The 19,109-nt window shown below is 39.7% G+C and overlaps 1 protein-coding gene across 1 annotated transcript in view; it reads left to right on the top strand.

Annotated features, from left to right (window-relative positions):
- ano2b (anoctamin 2b) overlaps positions 1 to 19,109 on the top strand; it is a 62,061-nt gene that overhangs the window by 28,440 nt on the left and 14,512 nt on the right. The window contains exons 14-20 of the mRNA XM_069700134.1: positions 6,920 to 6,994; positions 7,204 to 7,405; positions 8,994 to 9,105; positions 9,338 to 9,395; positions 9,483 to 9,583; positions 13,138 to 13,280; positions 18,642 to 18,794. Of these exons, the coding sequence (XP_069556235.1) occupies positions 6,920 to 6,994; positions 7,204 to 7,405; positions 8,994 to 9,105; positions 9,338 to 9,395; positions 9,483 to 9,583; positions 13,138 to 13,280; positions 18,642 to 18,794 (844 nt within the window). The remainder of the gene's footprint in view (positions 1 to 6,919; positions 6,995 to 7,203; positions 7,406 to 8,993; positions 9,106 to 9,337; positions 9,396 to 9,482; positions 9,584 to 13,137; positions 13,281 to 18,641; positions 18,795 to 19,109) is intronic.

Genomic DNA, 19,109 nt, shown 5'->3' with positions numbered 1-19,109 from the left:
GTTGTGTTTTTTGGTTCCATATTGTCTGCTATGATCATGAAACATACAACCTGTCTGGTAAACAGTGAAATAAACAGTGTGGTCTGTCAATCATCCACATTTTGTTACACTAAGATATATTACAAGTGAGTGGACTACAGGAAAACATAGAGGTCAGACTTCAACACAGCTGCACTGTTATTTTGAATGCTGCAATACAGTCATAGATATAGTGATAAATATGTCAGTAACTTTATAGCATTGGTTCATTTATATCTATTTTTTGTGTATTTTTAGAGCTGAAAATTGCTTTAATTGCTGACATTAGTGAGCAATCCTTTAATTATGAATAAAATAACACAGCTATTATCATCATAAACCAGATAATGACAGGGTCTACATAGTGGACAGTGTGGTTTCTGTGTATGTGTGTGTGTGTGTGTGTGTGTGTGTGTGTGTGTGTGTGTGTGTGTGTGTGTGTGTGTGTGTGTGTGTGTGTGTGTGTGTGTGTGTGTGTGTGTGTGTGTGTGTGTGTGTGTGTGTATAACCTGTCCCTCTGTCTTGCAGCCAGAGAAGCAGGAGGATGGGACAGTGACAGGGAAGGACAGATGGAGACAAAAACTACTGTCTGCCATGGCTGCAGGAATACCGGTAACCCTTCCTCTCCTCTCCTCTCCTCTCCTCTCCTCTCCTCTCCTCTCCTCTCCTCTCCTCTCCTCTCCTCTCCTCTCCTCTCCTCTCCTCTCCTCTCCTCTCCTCTCCTCTCCTCTCCTCTCCTCTCCTCTCCTCTCCTCTTCCTCTTCCTCCCCTCCCCTTTATTTTCCTCTCCTGCAGGCTGCTGTCTATCTGCTCTTCTCTTCCTGTCCCATCCTCTGGCTGCTACAGTCTCCACTCTTCAGGTATTTCTTTGTTCAACTTTCTGTGCATGTTCTCAGTCCAGATATTTGATGGTCACAGCAGGAAACAGGTTTAGCAATCCAGTCCCTCAGTGGGATTAAAAGCATGAAAGAAGGGTTTCTTCAGAGTCTGTTGCCTGTTTGAAGTTCATCGAAAGATGGCCTCACATATCACTGCCTATATTTCCTGTCCTGTGCGAGCTTGTGTGAATTTCTCTGTGATTCAAATCAATCTGTAGTGTATCTACTATGGATCTTGCTGTATTACAAGTTTTAAAAGTTTCCATGATGTGCATCTCATTTTTGATTAAGCTTTTGGTTTAGACATTTATTTTTCAGTAGAGAACCTACAAGATGAGAAAATGCAGCAGTTGGTATCAACAAGAACAGAGGTGGAAAGTCACATTTAGTTCCTGAACTTCCTGAACTCTGCTGACAGATACAGACACAACTGATGCTAATGAGGGATTACCAGTCTCTGTGGTTCCCTATTCTGGATAACGTATGAGTGTGAGTGTGAGTGTGAGTGTGAGTGTGCGTGTGTGTGTGTGTGTGTGTGTGTGTGTGTGTGTGTGTGTGTGTGTGTGTGTGTGTGTGTGTGTGTGTGTGTGTGTGTGTGTGTGTGTGTGTGTGTGTGTGTGTGTGTGTGACACATGCAGGAAAACAAAACCATTCACATAGACACATAGTCTTAAACACTGGTTTAAGAGACACATACTTTTCTTTGTGTCAACAAATCCTGTGAAAGGACCAAAACCAAAACTGTCCTATACGTCAATGAGCTCCACTGTTGTCCAAAAACCAGTACGAACACATCATCTTGGCACAATATGGCACTGAGTGAGATTCACTAACATCAACATGGACTCTCAGGTTTATTTTGAATCAATCCCTCTTACTCTGCTACACCATCTAGCTGCTATAAATACTCCTTAAGAACTCCTTAAGGTGTATTAATCCTGGGTTGAAAATAGTCCTCAACCAAAGTTCACTCCTCTTATTTAGTTGTCAACTGTACACTGAGTTCTTTTAGTTACCAAACAGATACAGACAGAACCTAAACTAAAATACTGACTTGTTGAGGATTATCATTCATTGTCCAACAGTGTTGCAGTGCTATCATCATCTTATTTATACTAAATAAATACAAATACTAAATAAAACCCATCTCCTTAAGATTCAGTTTTAAATCAGTGACCTGTTTTTAAAGTCTTTTGTCTTCTGTTGGAACAAATTAACAAATTATTCCTTTTAGTATTTTCATGGGATTTATTGACAGTAAAATAATAAAGATAAACACCAGCCTTTTCTTAATGTATTGTATTATTCTGCTTGACCCTTCTATCTGCAGGCATCGTGAGTCACCAACCACCAGAGTAATTAATAACATTATTAATCGCTTACTCTCTGGTGAAGCCCACAGAACCATCAATAGTAACACCTGTGCCTTTTATGTCATGACGAGGCAATATGTCTGCTGTTGAAAGAAGTTTTTAAACTGATAATTGAATTGTATAACTTAATTTCTGGTTTAGCACCAATTTTTCAAATAAATGATCTATTGTGGATCAAATACAAAAATAAGACAAAGACTGAAAGATTTCCAAAGACAAAACCCACAGCTCGAATAAACCGAGAGAGACTTGGAGAAGTAGGGGGATGGAGAGAAGCAGAGGGAGGGCGGATGAGTAGGAGTGATGCATGCTGGGCAGGAAGCCAGGGGTAAGATTAGTGACTGTCACTATGGCGACACAAAACTCTCCCTCTCACCCACTTGAACCATTTGATTTGTTACCTGAGACACTGAAATGAGCTATGAGAGATTGTATTTCAGGAGGACTGGAGGGGTTATTTGTGTTTACTTATTAAGTATTGCATGTTTCAGCCGTTATTACGAGGCACTCTACAATGAACCAAACACAGCTAATGTACTGTGTAGTAAATCTAGTAGAACAGTGAGTATTTATTTGTGACGTCTCGGTGTACAAACTATGCTGCATCATTAATATGGCAACTGACAGACAGAATATGATGGACATTTTCTGGTTTATTTATTATCTGAGACATACGGATCACTGTTGAAACTTTAAAATCAGTTTTTGAACTGGGACAGTTGGACACACTGAAAAAGATTTGACATTTAATTTTAAAGATTTTACCAAAAAAAAAAAAAGACAGCACAAGCACTTACAGAGTCTGGCATTTATATTCCAGTACTGCCAAGTGTTTGCCAGACTCTTACAGATGCAGTGTTAGATGTACTGTAGATTAAAATGTATATATGTTTGTTAAAAACAGCATTAAGACCGCAGAAGTCCCTACATGTCCCCCTACACACAGAAACAGGCACTCAGTGGTTTGTTACAGCTGGAGGTAGAGAGCATGCTGTGGATACGTCTTGTTAGACTGTGAGAATTAGTGAAAACAAAACATAGTGCATGAATTTCATCCTCGAAATTCAAACCGTCCAATAAAAAGACGCTGGGTGAATATGGTTCAATCTGTACTAATGAAAGAGTGATTTTGCACAGAGCCATTGGGTGACTAGATTTGTATAAGCAGTCCTAATTGTGTGTGTCCATTTTATATATTACTCTTACTATAGGAGTCATATTCTTCACAGACACACTCCAACACACTAGGAGGAATAGGCCGGGGGAGTTTCCTCACCCTGGTCTACCTCTGTGGCATAGATCTACACCGTTGTGGCAGATATCTGATTCTAGATAGATATCATAGTCATTGATGCTGCTGTTGAACAGCTTTGTCCTCTGAAGGTGAAAGTCTGAATGTTACATCTGTTGTAGTTTGTCTGTTTATTCATTCACTTAAAAGACAATATTTTATGTACGACTTGCAACAATAATTGATTGCAATTGTGGCTCCATTTGCTGCTTTAGAGACCGATAGTGAGAGGAAGGAGGATGAACAGAAGGAGTGAGTGTTGAAGACAAATAAAAACTGTGACTGAGTCTTTGTCACGAGATGAAGGCTTCGCTGGGCTTTCCTTTCCTCAGTGGACATTACAAATATAACACCTGACCCATTTACTACCTCTCTCTCTGATGGCTGTCCCCACCACACACACACACACACACACACACACACACACACACACACACACACACACACACACACACACACACACACACACACACACACACACACACACACACACACACACACACACACACACACACACACACACACACACACACACACACACACAGGTAGACAAACCTGATGTATTAACAAACTGTGTGTGTGTGTGTGTGTGTGTGTGTGTGTGTGTGTGTGTGTGTGTGTGTGTGTGTGTGTGTGTGTGTGTGTGTGTGTGTGTGTGTGTGTGTGTGTGTGTGTGTGTGTGTGTGTGCATGAAAGAAGAGAGAAGCAATTCCATACATTTCCTTTTGTTAGGTTTTTTGAAATTAAAATTTGTGCCCAAAAGGCTGTTCATATGTTTAATATACAGATTAAAACTGCTGGACATATTGCGCTGCTTGATGCCAAAGAAAATATCTGACATCCAGGTAATAAACAACTCTGCTCAAAGCACACACAGCTATGGTAGTGAATGTAAATTATCTTTCTACAGAGGGATTTTTGATGTATTAAATCCAATTTAAACACTTCAAAATCTTTCTTTAATGTTTATTTTAAGATAATTCAAAATCCCTGAACACATCTGGTGAACAGGTTAATGCGAAGATCGATTAAATAACAGCAAAACCATAATAATGAACACAAAATAACATGAAATGAATGAAACAGATAGATGAATAACACTGATAATAATATATAATAATATCATAATACTTCCTGATATTTATATATACATATAATGTATAACGTGTACCTGGAGACACCCTCCCTGGAGACTTCCTCCTGGGGACACCAAAGTCACCAAACTATTTTTGAGATACAGTATTTATACCTTTAAAAAAAATATATTGTGCAGCATCTGAGGTGTATATCTTTAATGTGAAGCTTGTTTTGCAGGTTGTACGATGCCAACATATTCACTAGATGGTGCTGCTGCACTTCTGTTGGCAGAAAGACAGTAGCAGCTCTCTGACCATCACTCAGCGAGTCTGTGTGTGAAATTCCTCTCTTCTGCTGCCTGATTCTGTTCATGTAAATGTGTGTGTGTGTGTGTGTGTGTGTGTGTGTGTGTGTGTGTGTGTGTGTGTGTGTGTGTGTGTGTGTGTGTGTGTGTGTGTGTGTGTGTGTGTGTGCTCGTGCCTGTAATCACTAATGCTGGGGTGGAGGGGGTCACATACCTGGAAGGGAGTCACATACTACAGATGCTGCATTTGTATTTGCACAGATCAAACCAGACTTAAACACGGACAGGCGAGTCCAGCGGCTTTTCTTTCTGACACAAGTAGGTCAGTTAATCCTTCTGGCTTCAAGGACTAAAAGCCGTGTCTTACACATTCATTAAAAACACAAACGAGTTACCTCCTTTTCCACTGTCATGTTTTTCACCTTTTTACCCACCTTTCATAACACCTTTTTTAAATCTGTCCGTGTTCAGATCTGTCTTTAACATCGCTATCTTACCTTTTATTATTGTGATATTAAGAATTAAGTCCTCGTTTTAAAACATGATCAGTTTTGAACTCTAATGTTTTAAATATTGATGTATTGACTTTGTTGCTGGATTCTGTTCACTTTTTCTGACATTTTGTTTTTCTTCCTCTGGACTTCACAGCCTGAATTTGCTTTGTTTCTTGTCCAAACCAACAAAGCCTGTCGGACATTATTTCATGATAAAGAGTATAAAATAACTGTCGGCTTTTGTTGCCTCTCTTCAAATACTTTTGAGATGCCTTCAGGAATCACAGTTACATCTGCCAAAGGCTTCTGTTTGTGTCCGTGGTGAGAACAGCTGTAGCTCCTTTATCTGGCTGTTGCGGGTACAGCTTGCTCAGACTTTGGCTGCTGCTGTGGTTCAGTCTACAATAGTATGGATGTATCTAACCGCGGTGCTTCTATGACACTTTGTTTTACAACCATCAAAAAGTGTGTCCCAGCTGTAATCAGAGTACCGCCACAGTGACAGCTCTGCCACCCCAAAGCTGCAGTCACAATTAACTCAACAGTTTGCTTCAGCAGCGGTCAGTGAGAGAGCTGCTTGTGTAAAAGTATTGCAAGATAATACTAACTTGAGCAGGCCTATAGTATGATTAGCACTAATTATACAACCAAGCCTATTGAGTGTAGTACTATAGCGGTATACTTATCCCCCAGTTCAAAGTGAAATTCAGTGAGCTGATCCATACAGGGGCGAGACGCTGGGAACAGTTGAGCAAAAATACTGGTGACATATGGCTCCGAAAAAATGGGAGAAGAAAAGTACAGTGAGGTAACGCAAAAATAGTCCTTATCTGAGTCTTGGCAAAAAAAAAAAAAAAAAAGAACATACTTGTATTTCCCAGAAGGTGAAAGTAGTTCTTTTTTTTTGTAAAGTTGTCTGAACACACAAGCTGATTTCAAAGTGAAGGCATTGCTACAGAAAGGTTTTGTGCTGGGTATACATATGTCATAGAAAATGACAGAACTAAATTCAGCACCAAGGCCATACATATAAAAATGTTCCCATGTTAGTGCCCAGGAAAATGGATTAATCACATTAACCGCGGGGCCGTTCGGGTGTTTGAGACTCTATGGCATGAAAACATTTGTTCCGAGCTGGTCTCCAACTTCAGGCTGCAGATTGTAAAACAGGGTATTGTGCTCCTTCATGTCTCTCTGTTGAGATATAGCACTGTTTCCTGTGGAGAAATTCAGCTTTTACAAACCATTTGAAAAGAGGAAAGGGGAAGTGTGACAGCCTATTCACTTCAGATTATCGAGATTTATTTTTTAAACCTTGCAACCAAGTGAAACATTTGTTTTTTTCTGTCTTCTTCTCTTTTGAGATGTCTCTGTAGGAGGCTCCTTGTTCTGCAAAACAGATTTCCCAACAACATTAAAGAAACATTGACTATTGTACGACTGACTGGCACCTTTCCCTCTTTTCCCCCGGTCCTCTCTGTCAGTCTGCTATAGAAAAGTTGACCTGGAAAGACCGTCTTCCTGGATACTGCATCAATGTTTCCTCCATCCTCTTCATGGTCAGTACATAAAAATCTGATTAGTACTCTATTTAAAAATCATTATCTCAGTATCTAAGAATGAAAGCGCTTTGTAATGGAAAAATACAAATGGAAAAAACACAGTTCATGAGTGTATGTCTGACCTACCTCCATGTTTTCCTTTAATATTAATTCTAGCTTGATTGACTGAGTAATATTTTCCCTCTCTTGTCTTACTCTCCTTCCAGTTCGGCCTGACATTTTCGGCAGTATTCGGTGTCATCGTCTACCGCATCACGGTGTCGGCCCTGATGGCGATGAGCCCCGACCCGGAGACCAAGTCTAATGTTCGGGTGACGGTGACGGCCACCGCGGTCATCATCAACCTGGTGGTTATCCTGATCCTTGACGAAATCTACGGCGCCGTGGCGCTGTGGCTGACTGAGCTAGGTACAGAAATGCATGCAGTCATTTTACGTTTGTAAAGGTACTGAACTCAGGAAGTTTCTCAAAACATGAAAGAACTGAGAAAACAAAAAAAATTTAACAAATTAAAAAAAAAAGTTAAAGCAAGCCTTTATGAATAGCCCAGCTGACACATTTCAGTCATTCTACTTGAATTATTAAAGGTTTAGTTTGATGTTTTTGGAGCCACACATTTGCTTTAATGCCAAAAGTTACATGATATCATTCTTCTCATCTGACCATCTTTAATCATCACCTGATGGGACCTCACGTACGCACGTGTTTTTAATCCCTCGAATGACATATTTCAAAAACATGGAGAGAAAAATATGGCCTCATATTGCACGTTGTAATCATCATGTGTATCTGTGAGAGAGAAAGAAAAAGTCTTTCTGCCTCTTGGTGGACAGTTTGATGAAACTTTGATGTTTTCATGCTCCAGCCGTCCCATCAGTCGTCCCCCGAGGTTTCACCCGCATTTACATTCATATTCAGAGCCTCTGAAATAGAGGAAAGGAATGGGAAGGAGAAGTGTGAGAAAGAGGGAATGTGTGTGTGTGTGTGTGTGTGTGTGTGTGTGTGTGTGTGTGTGTGTGTGTGTGTGTGTGTGTGTGTGTGTGTGTGTGTGTGGTAGAGAGACAGAGAGAGAGAGAGAGAGAGAGAGAGAGAGAGAGAGAGAGAGAGAGAGAGAGAGAGAGAGAGAGAGCGAGAGAGGACATGCAATGTGAAAAGTGCCAGTATTTTAACCTACTTCCAGCACAGTGGTCATGTTATAACTCTGTTCAGGAGTCAGACTGACAGAATCACCACTTTTCTCTAAACAGAGTTTCCACGTGATCACAATGGACTAAAGACACATACTATCGAAAGCTTCGTTACACTTTACGTTGTTTACAGTTTAATACAAACCTTATGTACTCACAAGCCACCTTTTAATATACTGCGTTTCATTTTTCATTTAGACATCCCATATTTTTTTTGCAGTCTTGTTTTCCATAAGAACATATTTTTATTGTTTTAAGTACCGAAACCTATCTGAATATATGTATATATCTCTTCCCTTCTGTCTTCTCTCTGGAGCTTTACCATGAACAGGCTGTTGTGTGTCTGTGTCTTTAAGGAGCTTTGATCAATGACGCTTTCTTCTGATCGGTTCTCTTTTGTGAGTGACACACCGTAGGCCAACCACAGGTTTGCTTCGATCTTGTAGTTTGCTGGCTTTGCAACAGAACAATCAGTCCATTGTCCTGATTAAAGACTGGACAGTGGACCGTGCTAAGGGTGGACATGAGTGTGAGTTTGTGACATTATAAACTTGCAGAAGTCCCAACGGCTCATCCACACAGCACAGCTGCTGGGTATTTCTCTGTGGACTGACACTTTTAAGACGTTCACAGTATTTAAACGGCGCATAGAATTGCTTTATAATCAAAAAGAAACAGAAATCTGAATTCATTGAATATGATTCCTTTAACATGCTCCTTTTTTAACATCTCCAACCCCCTCGCAGCTCTCTGACCTCATGAAACAATACTATTATCTTTCTTCCATTTTCCTGTTAACTGTTTTTCAGAGATTCCTAAAACAGAAACCAACTTCGAAGAGCGTCTCATCCTGAAAGCCTTCCTACTGAAGTTTATGAACGCATACGCCCCCATCTTTTACGTGGCTTTCTTCAAGGGACGGTAAGACCTGCGTGTGTGTGTAGGTGTGTATTTGTACATCACTGTACTGTAACCCTGCATCTCCTCAACATCAATGTTCATGTACTGAAAAAAACAGCCTTAGCTTTGTGACAAAATTCTTTTCAACCGACCAGTTGGTTTATTTTACTAAGAAAAGGGAACTTTTAAGCCTTCAGTTCTTTCACTTCTTAGAAAAATAAACGTCACCTCCTTTGTGCCTTTGTCTTTGCAGGTTTGCAGGTCGACCTGGAAATTACGTGTACGTTTTTAATGATTATCGGATGGAGGAGGTTTGTTCTTTATCTTTTTACTCTGCTGAGCTAATAAAACAAAGTGATAATGAATATGTGTACAAATTCAGTGTGTGTGTCCCTCAGTGTGCTCCGGGAGGCTGCCTCATCGAGTTGTGCATTCAGCTCAGCATCATCATGTTGGGGAAGCAGCTGATCCAGAACAACATCTTTGAAATTGGCATCCCGTAAGTCGACTCCTTTCCTCTCTCTTTATATGATCACTTAAAGGTTGCAATTTCAGGAGTCTAGAAGAGCAATTAAAGAAGCAGTCAGATGATAAGATCACCTAGCAACATACACACATGCTTATTCACAGGTCCCTCTTCCCTTTCTTGTTCTTAAAACATTCCTTCCATATCTGTACAGTCATACTCTGACTTGTGTAGTTGCTCAGCTTTTGCATGCAAATCCCGAAGGTCAAAGGTCAGCTCTGTTTATAACAGCTGTCACACAGCAGAGGGGCCTTCTGGCTGTTACAATCGCTGCAAGCGCAGCTCGACCCCCCGACGCGTTAGGTGAGTCTCCTCAAATGCTCTGGTTTGTACTGGATATCCTGAGGGATCAGCAAGCTGCAGCACATACAATCATGTCATCTACATACCATCCACCGAGCTGCCTCACACTCATGCACTGAAAAGCTTTCACACCTGAGAGACAACCTGTAAATCCACAGTCCGACACTAAGGGTCAGTGTGCAGTCCCATGAGGTGTCCCAGGAGCTGCTGAGTGAAGGCACTACATCTGAGGTTTACACAGGTTTAGAAAAGTTATCTAACCTTAGAAGTTCCTGTCTACACATTTAAGAGATGTGGAGTGTTTAAAAAATACACAGCAGAACCCAAACAAACTCAAGAACAACTGAACATGATCCAAAATGGACTTCTTGGAAATAGAAAGCGCCTGAGCCAATTTCATTATCTCAGTGTTTATGTCTCATACTGTCTAAATATGTAAATTCAAACCAAAGTTCAGTTTTCTGTACTATAGTTTTTATTTATGGTAGTTACATAAAGTAGTATAAGGTGCCTGAAACAAGGTTGAAATATAAAATAAAACAGCAGCGGTATTAATTGATCAACAGATAAACTTGATGTCTTAATTATTGTTTTTGTCATATTTTAAGCAAAACTACCAACATGTAGGTTTTAAATGAGGTACTGTTTATGTTTAAAGAAGGAAATACATATCACACTTGTAGAATAACATACATCACATGGGAGTGCTATCATTTATGTAATTATATTTATAAAAAACAAAGCCCAAAAGATTATAAAACAAACACAAACATACAGCTATTAAGTTCTGTTCAAACTCCTGGCAAACGACTGCCGACATGGATTTCCAGCAGTGAAACATTAATTTCTCATTCTGCTTGTTTTTCTGGCCTCTTGATGGATGTCAGCCCGATACTGACTGTCCTTTAAACACACCAGCTTCTTGGAGGAAATCATTTTATTTGGCTTGTCAGTCATTCAGTTCTACACTCTGTTAATTTGGTTGAAAATGATCTGTGTATGTTATCTCTTTCACACTCATATTGAAATATAAATCTGCAGAATGAAAGGATAATCCGATGCCTTTACACGATATCTGGAATCGGGCAGTCAAACCAGGCTGTAAATGGATGTGACTGACACCAAAGCACGAGAAGAAGGATTGGAAGGCACATGAGAGAGAAACCTACAATAACGCTGTGGTCCAAATGACATACTTCTCTTAGTATACTAACAAATAGTGCTCTTACATGTTAGGACTCTATCAGAGTAGTGTTGTTTCAAATCACCGTCCTGCACTGACCGGAAATATCCTCGACATGTGAACACATCACCCGCCAAAATATCTGCAGCTTTATTTATTTTGCCCAGAATTGAACATGTTTTTTTGCCCTCTGTTCAACACACTCAATAAACACACTGATTCTTCTGTCCAGCAGCAGCAGCAGTGAAAAGGAAACACTTTTGTTCGGTGTTCAGGAACAGCTGCATCTTCCTCAGATGTCTTAATTTGAAAATTCTTTACGTCAGTGGCCCCGCCCCCTTCTTCTACGCAGACAAGATAGCGACCGTTTAAGGTGGAAAGTGTCCAGAGTTTCACGCTTCTTTTTTGGACCGTTCTCAGTTCATCATCTTGGTACTTGCAGCGCGCTGCGTGTTTCTGTACTCGACAGTGTGAACGCACGTATGCACTCAGAATAGTGAGTGTTGGCGCACAAGTACGACATTTGAAACACAGCACAAATGTGTGTAAACACAGAGTCGTGACCTACATTACAAATCTCTGCTCAGACCCACACCCCCGACCCCTGACTCTGTGTGTGTGTGTGTGTGTGTGTGTGTGTGTGTGTGTGTGTGTGTGTGTGTGTGTGTGTGTGTGTGTGTGTGTGTGTGTGTGTGTGTGTGTGTGTGTTGGGGGTGGGGGTCATCCAGTGCAGATGACTACATGTGTGTTTGTAGGATATTTATGTGTTCAACTCCTAACTCTCCTGTGTCTAAGTGACAACCACATAAATAATGCAATCGAGCATTTAGCTGCTTTTATTCGAGTTTTACGAGTAGTGCACAGTCACATGCACACACAGTACATACAGTATACATGCTGCACACACCGTCACACACAAGTACTGACTATTTGCACAGGTACAACAGTATGTACAATATACATGCACAAACACACACTGTAAGTTACAGATCTTATAGAAACACCCATAAACTCTCCCCTCTGTGTGTTTCCCAGCAGCAGTTTGTTTTCATCACGAAGCTTCAGTCTCCATCTCAGCTGCTCTCTTTCCTGCAGCTTCAGCTGTTCGTCCAGCGGCTTTCAATGAAATCTTAGCATTTCTGCACTGCTGTAAATACCTATTTGGTGATTATGTTTCACGAGCAGAGATTGTGTTAATGTCTTGTGTTCCAGGGAAAGTTTACACATTTACTCACTGCCTTGTTAAAAATATAGACAGGCGTTTTATTTGTTGGGGAGACACATTCATTTTTTTTATGAGATTCACGATTTTGAATTCACTCACCCTGCTCTAGTGTTGATGTTGTGTTTACATTTTATTTTTACATGTAATAAATAATGGCCAAATTGAATAATAAATGCAAGATAATCTGCTTTAAAAATGGAGCCAACTCCGTTCCATTGGATAATAAAAATCTCCAACTTTGACACCTCATTGTGACAGTATCAAGAGACACTGTGGCCCGCAGCAGCACTTGTGTTGATGTGTTGAAGATGACAGCATCTTGTCGCCACTTTGTCTGATGATCCAAGAAATGTACCTTTAAAATGCATTCAATAAGTAGGGTTCAGTTTTAATGCATTGTTGAATCAGATCATTCACAATGTCTCCTGATTATGAATGTTTTTACATTTAATTACACTAAAATTTGTATTTCATACTTTTACAATATGAAATTACAATTTTTTTTTTTTTTTTACATAGTTTTTATTTCAGTTTCAGCAACTTTTTCAGTCAAATTCACAATTTTTCCAACTGTTTTTCTTTTTTTCTATTCTCACAACTGTATTTATATGTTTAATAAACAATTTAACTAAATAAAATTAAAGAAAACAGAAAACATAATTTCTCTCCAGCTTAGATATTAGTACTTGGACAACAACTACAATACAACTTAGAAAAGGATTACAAGTAGGAATCCAAATGTGAAACAAGAATATAAAATGTTAAAGTCTTCTACGTTCTCTTCATTGCATTCACCTCCTCCTTCCATCTCAACAGGAAGTTGAAGAAGTTGGTGCGCGCGTTAAAGGATAAAGGCTCAGCAGTGGAGGAGAGGGAGGACGAGAGGCCTCCACAACAGTGGAACCTGGACTACGAGCTGGCTCCCTTTGAAGGCCTCACACCAGAGTACATGGAGATGAGTGAGTCTGCACGAAAAACAGCCTCGAGGACAAAAGAGCAGCCGTCTGGGCATCGACATACTTTTAAAATGAGCATCCCTGTACATCATTGAGAGCTGTTACATAATGACCCACTCAGGTAAACATACACACCTGGATAGAATAGCTTATGGATCCAGGATGTATTTATGTTTGGATATTGTTCGCACAAGGTTGTTTTCCTTCATGAGCAGCATTTGTATACATTTATCTGACAGAGTAAACGGCAGAATCACTTAGGTGTGTGAAAAAGTGTGTGAAGTTGACGTGGGAGACGTCTCTTTATATCCTGTTGCTTTCCAAAGTTAAGTACAAGGCTGCGTCATGCACACGCACTGTATATAAAATAAGTAATCTACAGTTATGTCACAAATTAGAGTATATAAACACTGGAAACAGTTTCAGGTTAAAGCTTCAAGGATCTACATTTCTGGTATTCAAGCTTAAAACGCCAGTTAGAAAGTGACACGTCATTTTGAATTACTTCACTGTGACCTTCATCTTACCACAGCGTTAGTTAAAATGCATGAATTTGATTTGTTTTACATTTTTTTGTTTTGATATTCCCTGATCTTTGATAGAAAATATACAGCTACATCTGTAGCCGCTCATCTACACAATTCCCAGTGAATGACAACATGTTTATATGCGATCCGTTTGAAGGAACAGGCCACCATGTTGGATGGCTAACAAGCAGAAGGACTGAAGAACATTAAGTCAGTTTTCAGTCAAGCTTTTGCAGATTTTTCTGACCCTGCAGGAGAAAGTGGAAAACTGCTAAATCAACTGCGATCTTAATCATGCAATAAATGTAAACTCTGACCTGATTTTTAAAGTGAAGGAATTTGTGTAAGTAAAACAATGGGTAACTTTCTCATTCCTGGTTTAACCAGCTTGGATGACAGCAGCTATGGAAAGTCTTGACTGTGTCCCACAGTGTTAACTGTGCAAATAAAACGTTTAAGTTTACAGTCAGCTAAATCTAAATTGGATCAGTTGTTTCTGCTTCGGTAGTAAATTTAAGCCTTTGTGGATTACTTGTCATGCCACAGCTTGGCACCGCTGATCCATCTTTATTGTTGTTAGCACAGTTGTGGAATGGGAGAAATAAAAACTTGTAAATCAAATAAATATTACACAACAGTGAGCAAGGTCTACTTCTAATCAAAATGTTAATATAATCAAAATTATTCTTAGATTTCATATTTATTTCTGCACAGTATGTTAATGTGAAAAACCTCATTATTAGGATCATTCAGAGGTTATATGGTTTCAAGGAAGGACAGTTCTTGTGCCAATGTGCCAATAAAAGCTGAGGAATTTACTGCCTGTGAGCTGGTGGAGAGGTACACACAGATACACACACACACACACACACACACACACACACACACACACACACACACACACACACACACACACACACACACACACACACACACACACACACACACACACACACACACACAACCAACGGCAGACATATTAAACCAACACCTGCTCAGTTACAGCATCTCTTGCCGTCTTGGGCTGAAACTTTTTCATAATAATTTGCATGTCTCAACTTTCGATATTGAGATTGAGCTGACCACAAGAGTTGTTAAAAACTGGGAAACTTTGGCACCTAAAAATACTCTGCTAGGAATGATAATTTGTGTCTGATATTTTTTAAGAGAAACCAAAAATATAGATTTGGATGGGTGGCTTTATTTTAAGTAACGTAAATAAGTAAGTTTACTTATAAGTAAAAAATAAAGTAAATACATTTATCCCATGTAACATAGGTAACTTAATTTACATAAGTAACATACTTATCTTAAACCAAACCATCATTTTTTTTCCCCCAACCATGTTGGTTTTGGTGCCTCGGCCTAACGCTTATGTTATGACTAAGCGGGCTTTGACAAAACGAGAGTACTTGAGAACAGGTTGGACATTAATGTGATGTGGATGCAGGCAAATCAAAAAGAACAGGAAAAGAAAATGTATGAAAGTTAGAATTTTTGAGCCGTTATTGTGAAACTAATACGTTTTCCAATGTGGATCAATGTAGGTGTGACACGTTTTGATGTGAAACTGAGTTGAAATTTTCATCCATCCAAACTCCAACGGTAGTTTGGTCCTTAGTGGATGGAGAAAACATGTAGTTTAGTGAGATACAATCAGCAGATACATGCAGAAGAAAGACATACCATGTTAAAAAGATAACAAGAAACAATGAGTGGCGGCCACCCCGCTGTCTTATTAAGAAGACAGCTGACAGCCTGAAGTCTGTGAATTTTCCTCGTAGCCATTTTTTATAAATAATTTTTATTCTAAATATTCTAAGGTCAAAACCATAAATAATTTTTTTTTTTTTTTTGGTAAAAACTGAGATTTTGGTGAATTTGTAAATAGAAAGTAAAGTCTTGTCTGTTATATTTGACATGATCTTTGAGGGGCATTTATTGTAAATGCAGGCTCTCAAACAACCTTCTGTAAATAAGAAATACATCTACTTCAACTCTTCATAACTGGAAACATCAGCAGATTTGCAGGACTTTAAATCTTTGGTAGCATTTAGACTGTTGATCCGGCATGAAATGATCTGGATTGAGAGAGGATGGGGAGGATCAGGGCTGAGGGAGAGAACACTGGGCTGATGTCTCCGCAGGGCACAGAGAAGAACGTCAGAAATGTCTGAGCTCTACATGCAAACAGACACACTCGCACATTGTCGTGAGTGATCGAATGGGTCGTCGTGGGTTTGCGTTCACACGTTCACTATTTATTCCTGTGCTTGTTTGTACCTGTGTGTAGTATCTGTGGGCCCCGGTGCTCGTGTTAAGGTGTGTTTGTCTGTCTTTGTGTGGCCGGGTCGAACCCGTCAACCTCGGCTCAGGTTAGATAGCGAGGTTATTCTAAGCCTGCCCTGTAGCGCTCGCTGCCCCGATGTCGTATTCTCTTCCTGGCCGCTCATTGTCTCGGCGTGGCGTGCTGAGATGAAGCCGTCAGTCTCCCGCTCGCTGGAAATCCCCGTTCCCACACTGCTAAAGTTCCACGGCTCTGAACCGAGCCGCGCATCAGGCAACCTGCTTCGTCTTTCTCAAGTTTCCTCTCCACATTCTTAGGAAGCAGGTGAATTGATCATTAATCAACACAACACAATAAATGTTTACTGCTGCACACCTTTCTCCCTGGCCGTGGGTCAGCCCCGTATCACACTGTCCGACTAATCAGACTCAATGCCACCTCTGAATTATGTTTTTAGCCGTGAATAAAACTTCAACCCTCCTCAAATGATTGAAGTGAGCTTTGTTTCTGTCACAGTGGAAGCCAATGAACATTTTTCTTTGTCTTATAATGAAGAACTCCTTAATTAGATGAATGCATTTATGCTTCTACATTTTGCCGTTTTAACTCTTTCACATTCAGCACAGAGTTGTATTTCATATCTGTGGTTCAGACAAACTCGCAGTGACTGTAAAGGTTTACAATTTGCTTGACCTACTAACGTCTTTGGACGGGAGGAAAATATTCTAGATTTTGTGACTTTTGTGTTTTATCTTTAAAGAGTGCAGCTGAAAATGTTACAGTCAAACTTAATGGCAAAGATCAAGAAACAAGATCCGCCTGATGGGTGGAGGGGAGAACTTTTAAACCACAGTTTCTCTGTATGCCAGCATCTATAAAGGTCTATTTGTGTCTTTATTATGCAAAAAAAAAAAAAAAGCAAATTTCTGGCATTACAATTAAAAATCAAGTTTCCAGTCTAAAGCATATGTTGCGCTCACTACACTACTCAACTCAAAAAGGTTTTTGGTTCGCAAACAAACATTTTTGAGTCGTAACCAAAAAGTCTAGTTTTATAAGCAACATTTTGAATTCTGTGACCAAAACTAACAAAACCGTCAGAGCAAATTTATTTGCAATGCAAATCATTTTATTCTCAGTTCATATATTTTAACTTACAAACTTGATTTCTGATTTTACTATAAGAACTTTGCTGGTGTTGTTGTTTTTTTTGCTAACATAATAAGACACAAAACTACCTTCATATCATCTACCTGGCTGGACGGTGCTCAGACAAACTCAAGATTCCCCTCTTGTTGTAAAACTGACTGCAGCTGACCTCTGACCTTGTTGTGGCCGAAGGGAAACTTATCAATCCACAAGACCTTGTCTCTTAAATCTCCTGGTATTCTAGTTTTTGAGCTACTTTTTTTAAGTTACCAGTATTGATTAAGACATTTCTGCCATTCTAACATCAAACATTTCACAGTACTATGAAACCCAGTGCTCACGTGGATGTGAGAGACTGTGATGTTCTGTACAATAAATTCCCATCGTCTTTAATTTAAATTTTTAGTCATTGATTTTGCTTCTCTGGGTTATCTAATCAGGTGGATTAGCACACCACACTCAGTGTAGATACACACACACACACACACACACACGCACGCACGCACGCACGCACGCACGCACACACACACACACACACACACACACACACACACACACACACACACACACACTTCATCATAAAAAAGTCCCAGTTTAGCTGGTGCATCAGAGTGTTTAACCTTAAAAGGCATCATCTGAACCAACGAGTGTGGACAGACACTGTGACTCCTGACCAGACAAAGGACTGTTCACAATGTCTGTCTGACAGCGTCTCAGTGGCTGTTTAAGAACAGGCATTGTAGTGTTGAAGGTTTGATTCCTTCCTCAAAAGTCAAGCTCTCATATGCTGTCAAAAAGCAGAAATACCTTCAGCTCGTAGCTCATTTCTGTCCTTAGAAGAGTTAACTTGAAGTGAACTTCAGTCATTTTGAAGCAGATCTGTGCTTGTCTTAAATTGGAAAAACAGGTTTTTGTTTTTTTAAAGAAACGTACGTCAGTGTGTGACACACATCTGAACTTCACAAGCATCTGACTTTGTTTACTGTAAACTATATAAGTTTTCTTTATGTCCTTCAGACACCATTAAGGAAATTCTGTCAAATTCCAGTGTTGTGTTTGCCTTTCTTTGTGTATGTTCTGAAGGCTTCAGCTGCCAATGTTAATACATTTCAGTGACTTATGTGTACATTTAAATGTCAGCAGCATAATTAATAAATATTGTTAGATTGCACATTTCTGTGTCAGTGATAGTATGTAGAACATGAAGTAATGGCGATTTTCAGAAATAAGACCTTTATATTTAGACAGATAAATGCAATCACCATGGTTTCATTGGTTTAATTATTCAAGTTCTCTTTTTATTTTCTATAAAATACCAAATTACCAAAATGAATGTAGCTGCTCATATTATTAAATAGCCTACACCTACATCATGTAATAATCGTTTGTCTCGCTCTGCAGTCATCCAGTTTGGTTTCGTCTCTCTGTTCGTGGCCTCCTTCCCTCTGGCTCCTCTCTTCGCCCTGTTGAACAATGTCATCGAGATCAGACTGGATGCCAAGAAGTTTGTCACAGAGCTGCGCAGGCCGGTCGCCGTGCGCGCTAAAGACATCGGTGAGCTGATCTGACACAGAAAGGATTGGATCTGTTTGTGGCTGTTAGACTTATTTAACAAAATGTTAAAACAGATTTTTTTATTTGTTATTCTACAACCCTTGTGAATCACTATTTCAAACATAATTGGACACTAAAACTCCAGTGAAACCAGACTGGTTAAATCATGTCCGACTTGGCGGTGTCCTCTGACAGTGGGGCAGGTTTCAACGCTGAGTTTACAAGCTGACGCCTCGCAGCACTTCACTGCAGTCGTGTTGTTGCTGTTGGCTGAAACTTCATCTCTCATATAATCTGTTTTTAGCAGAAAAGAAT

The sequence above is a fragment of the Brachyistius frenatus genome, unplaced genomic scaffold (genome assembly GCF_029030835.1).
Source record: "Brachyistius frenatus isolate BFR_SWC_R1_liver_20210118 unplaced genomic scaffold, ASM2903083v1 Contig_32, whole genome shotgun sequence".
In the NCBI taxonomy this organism is placed as follows: Eukaryota; Metazoa; Chordata; class Actinopteri; family Embiotocidae; genus Brachyistius; species Brachyistius frenatus.
This window is presented reverse-complemented; position numbering and strand designations above follow the sequence as displayed.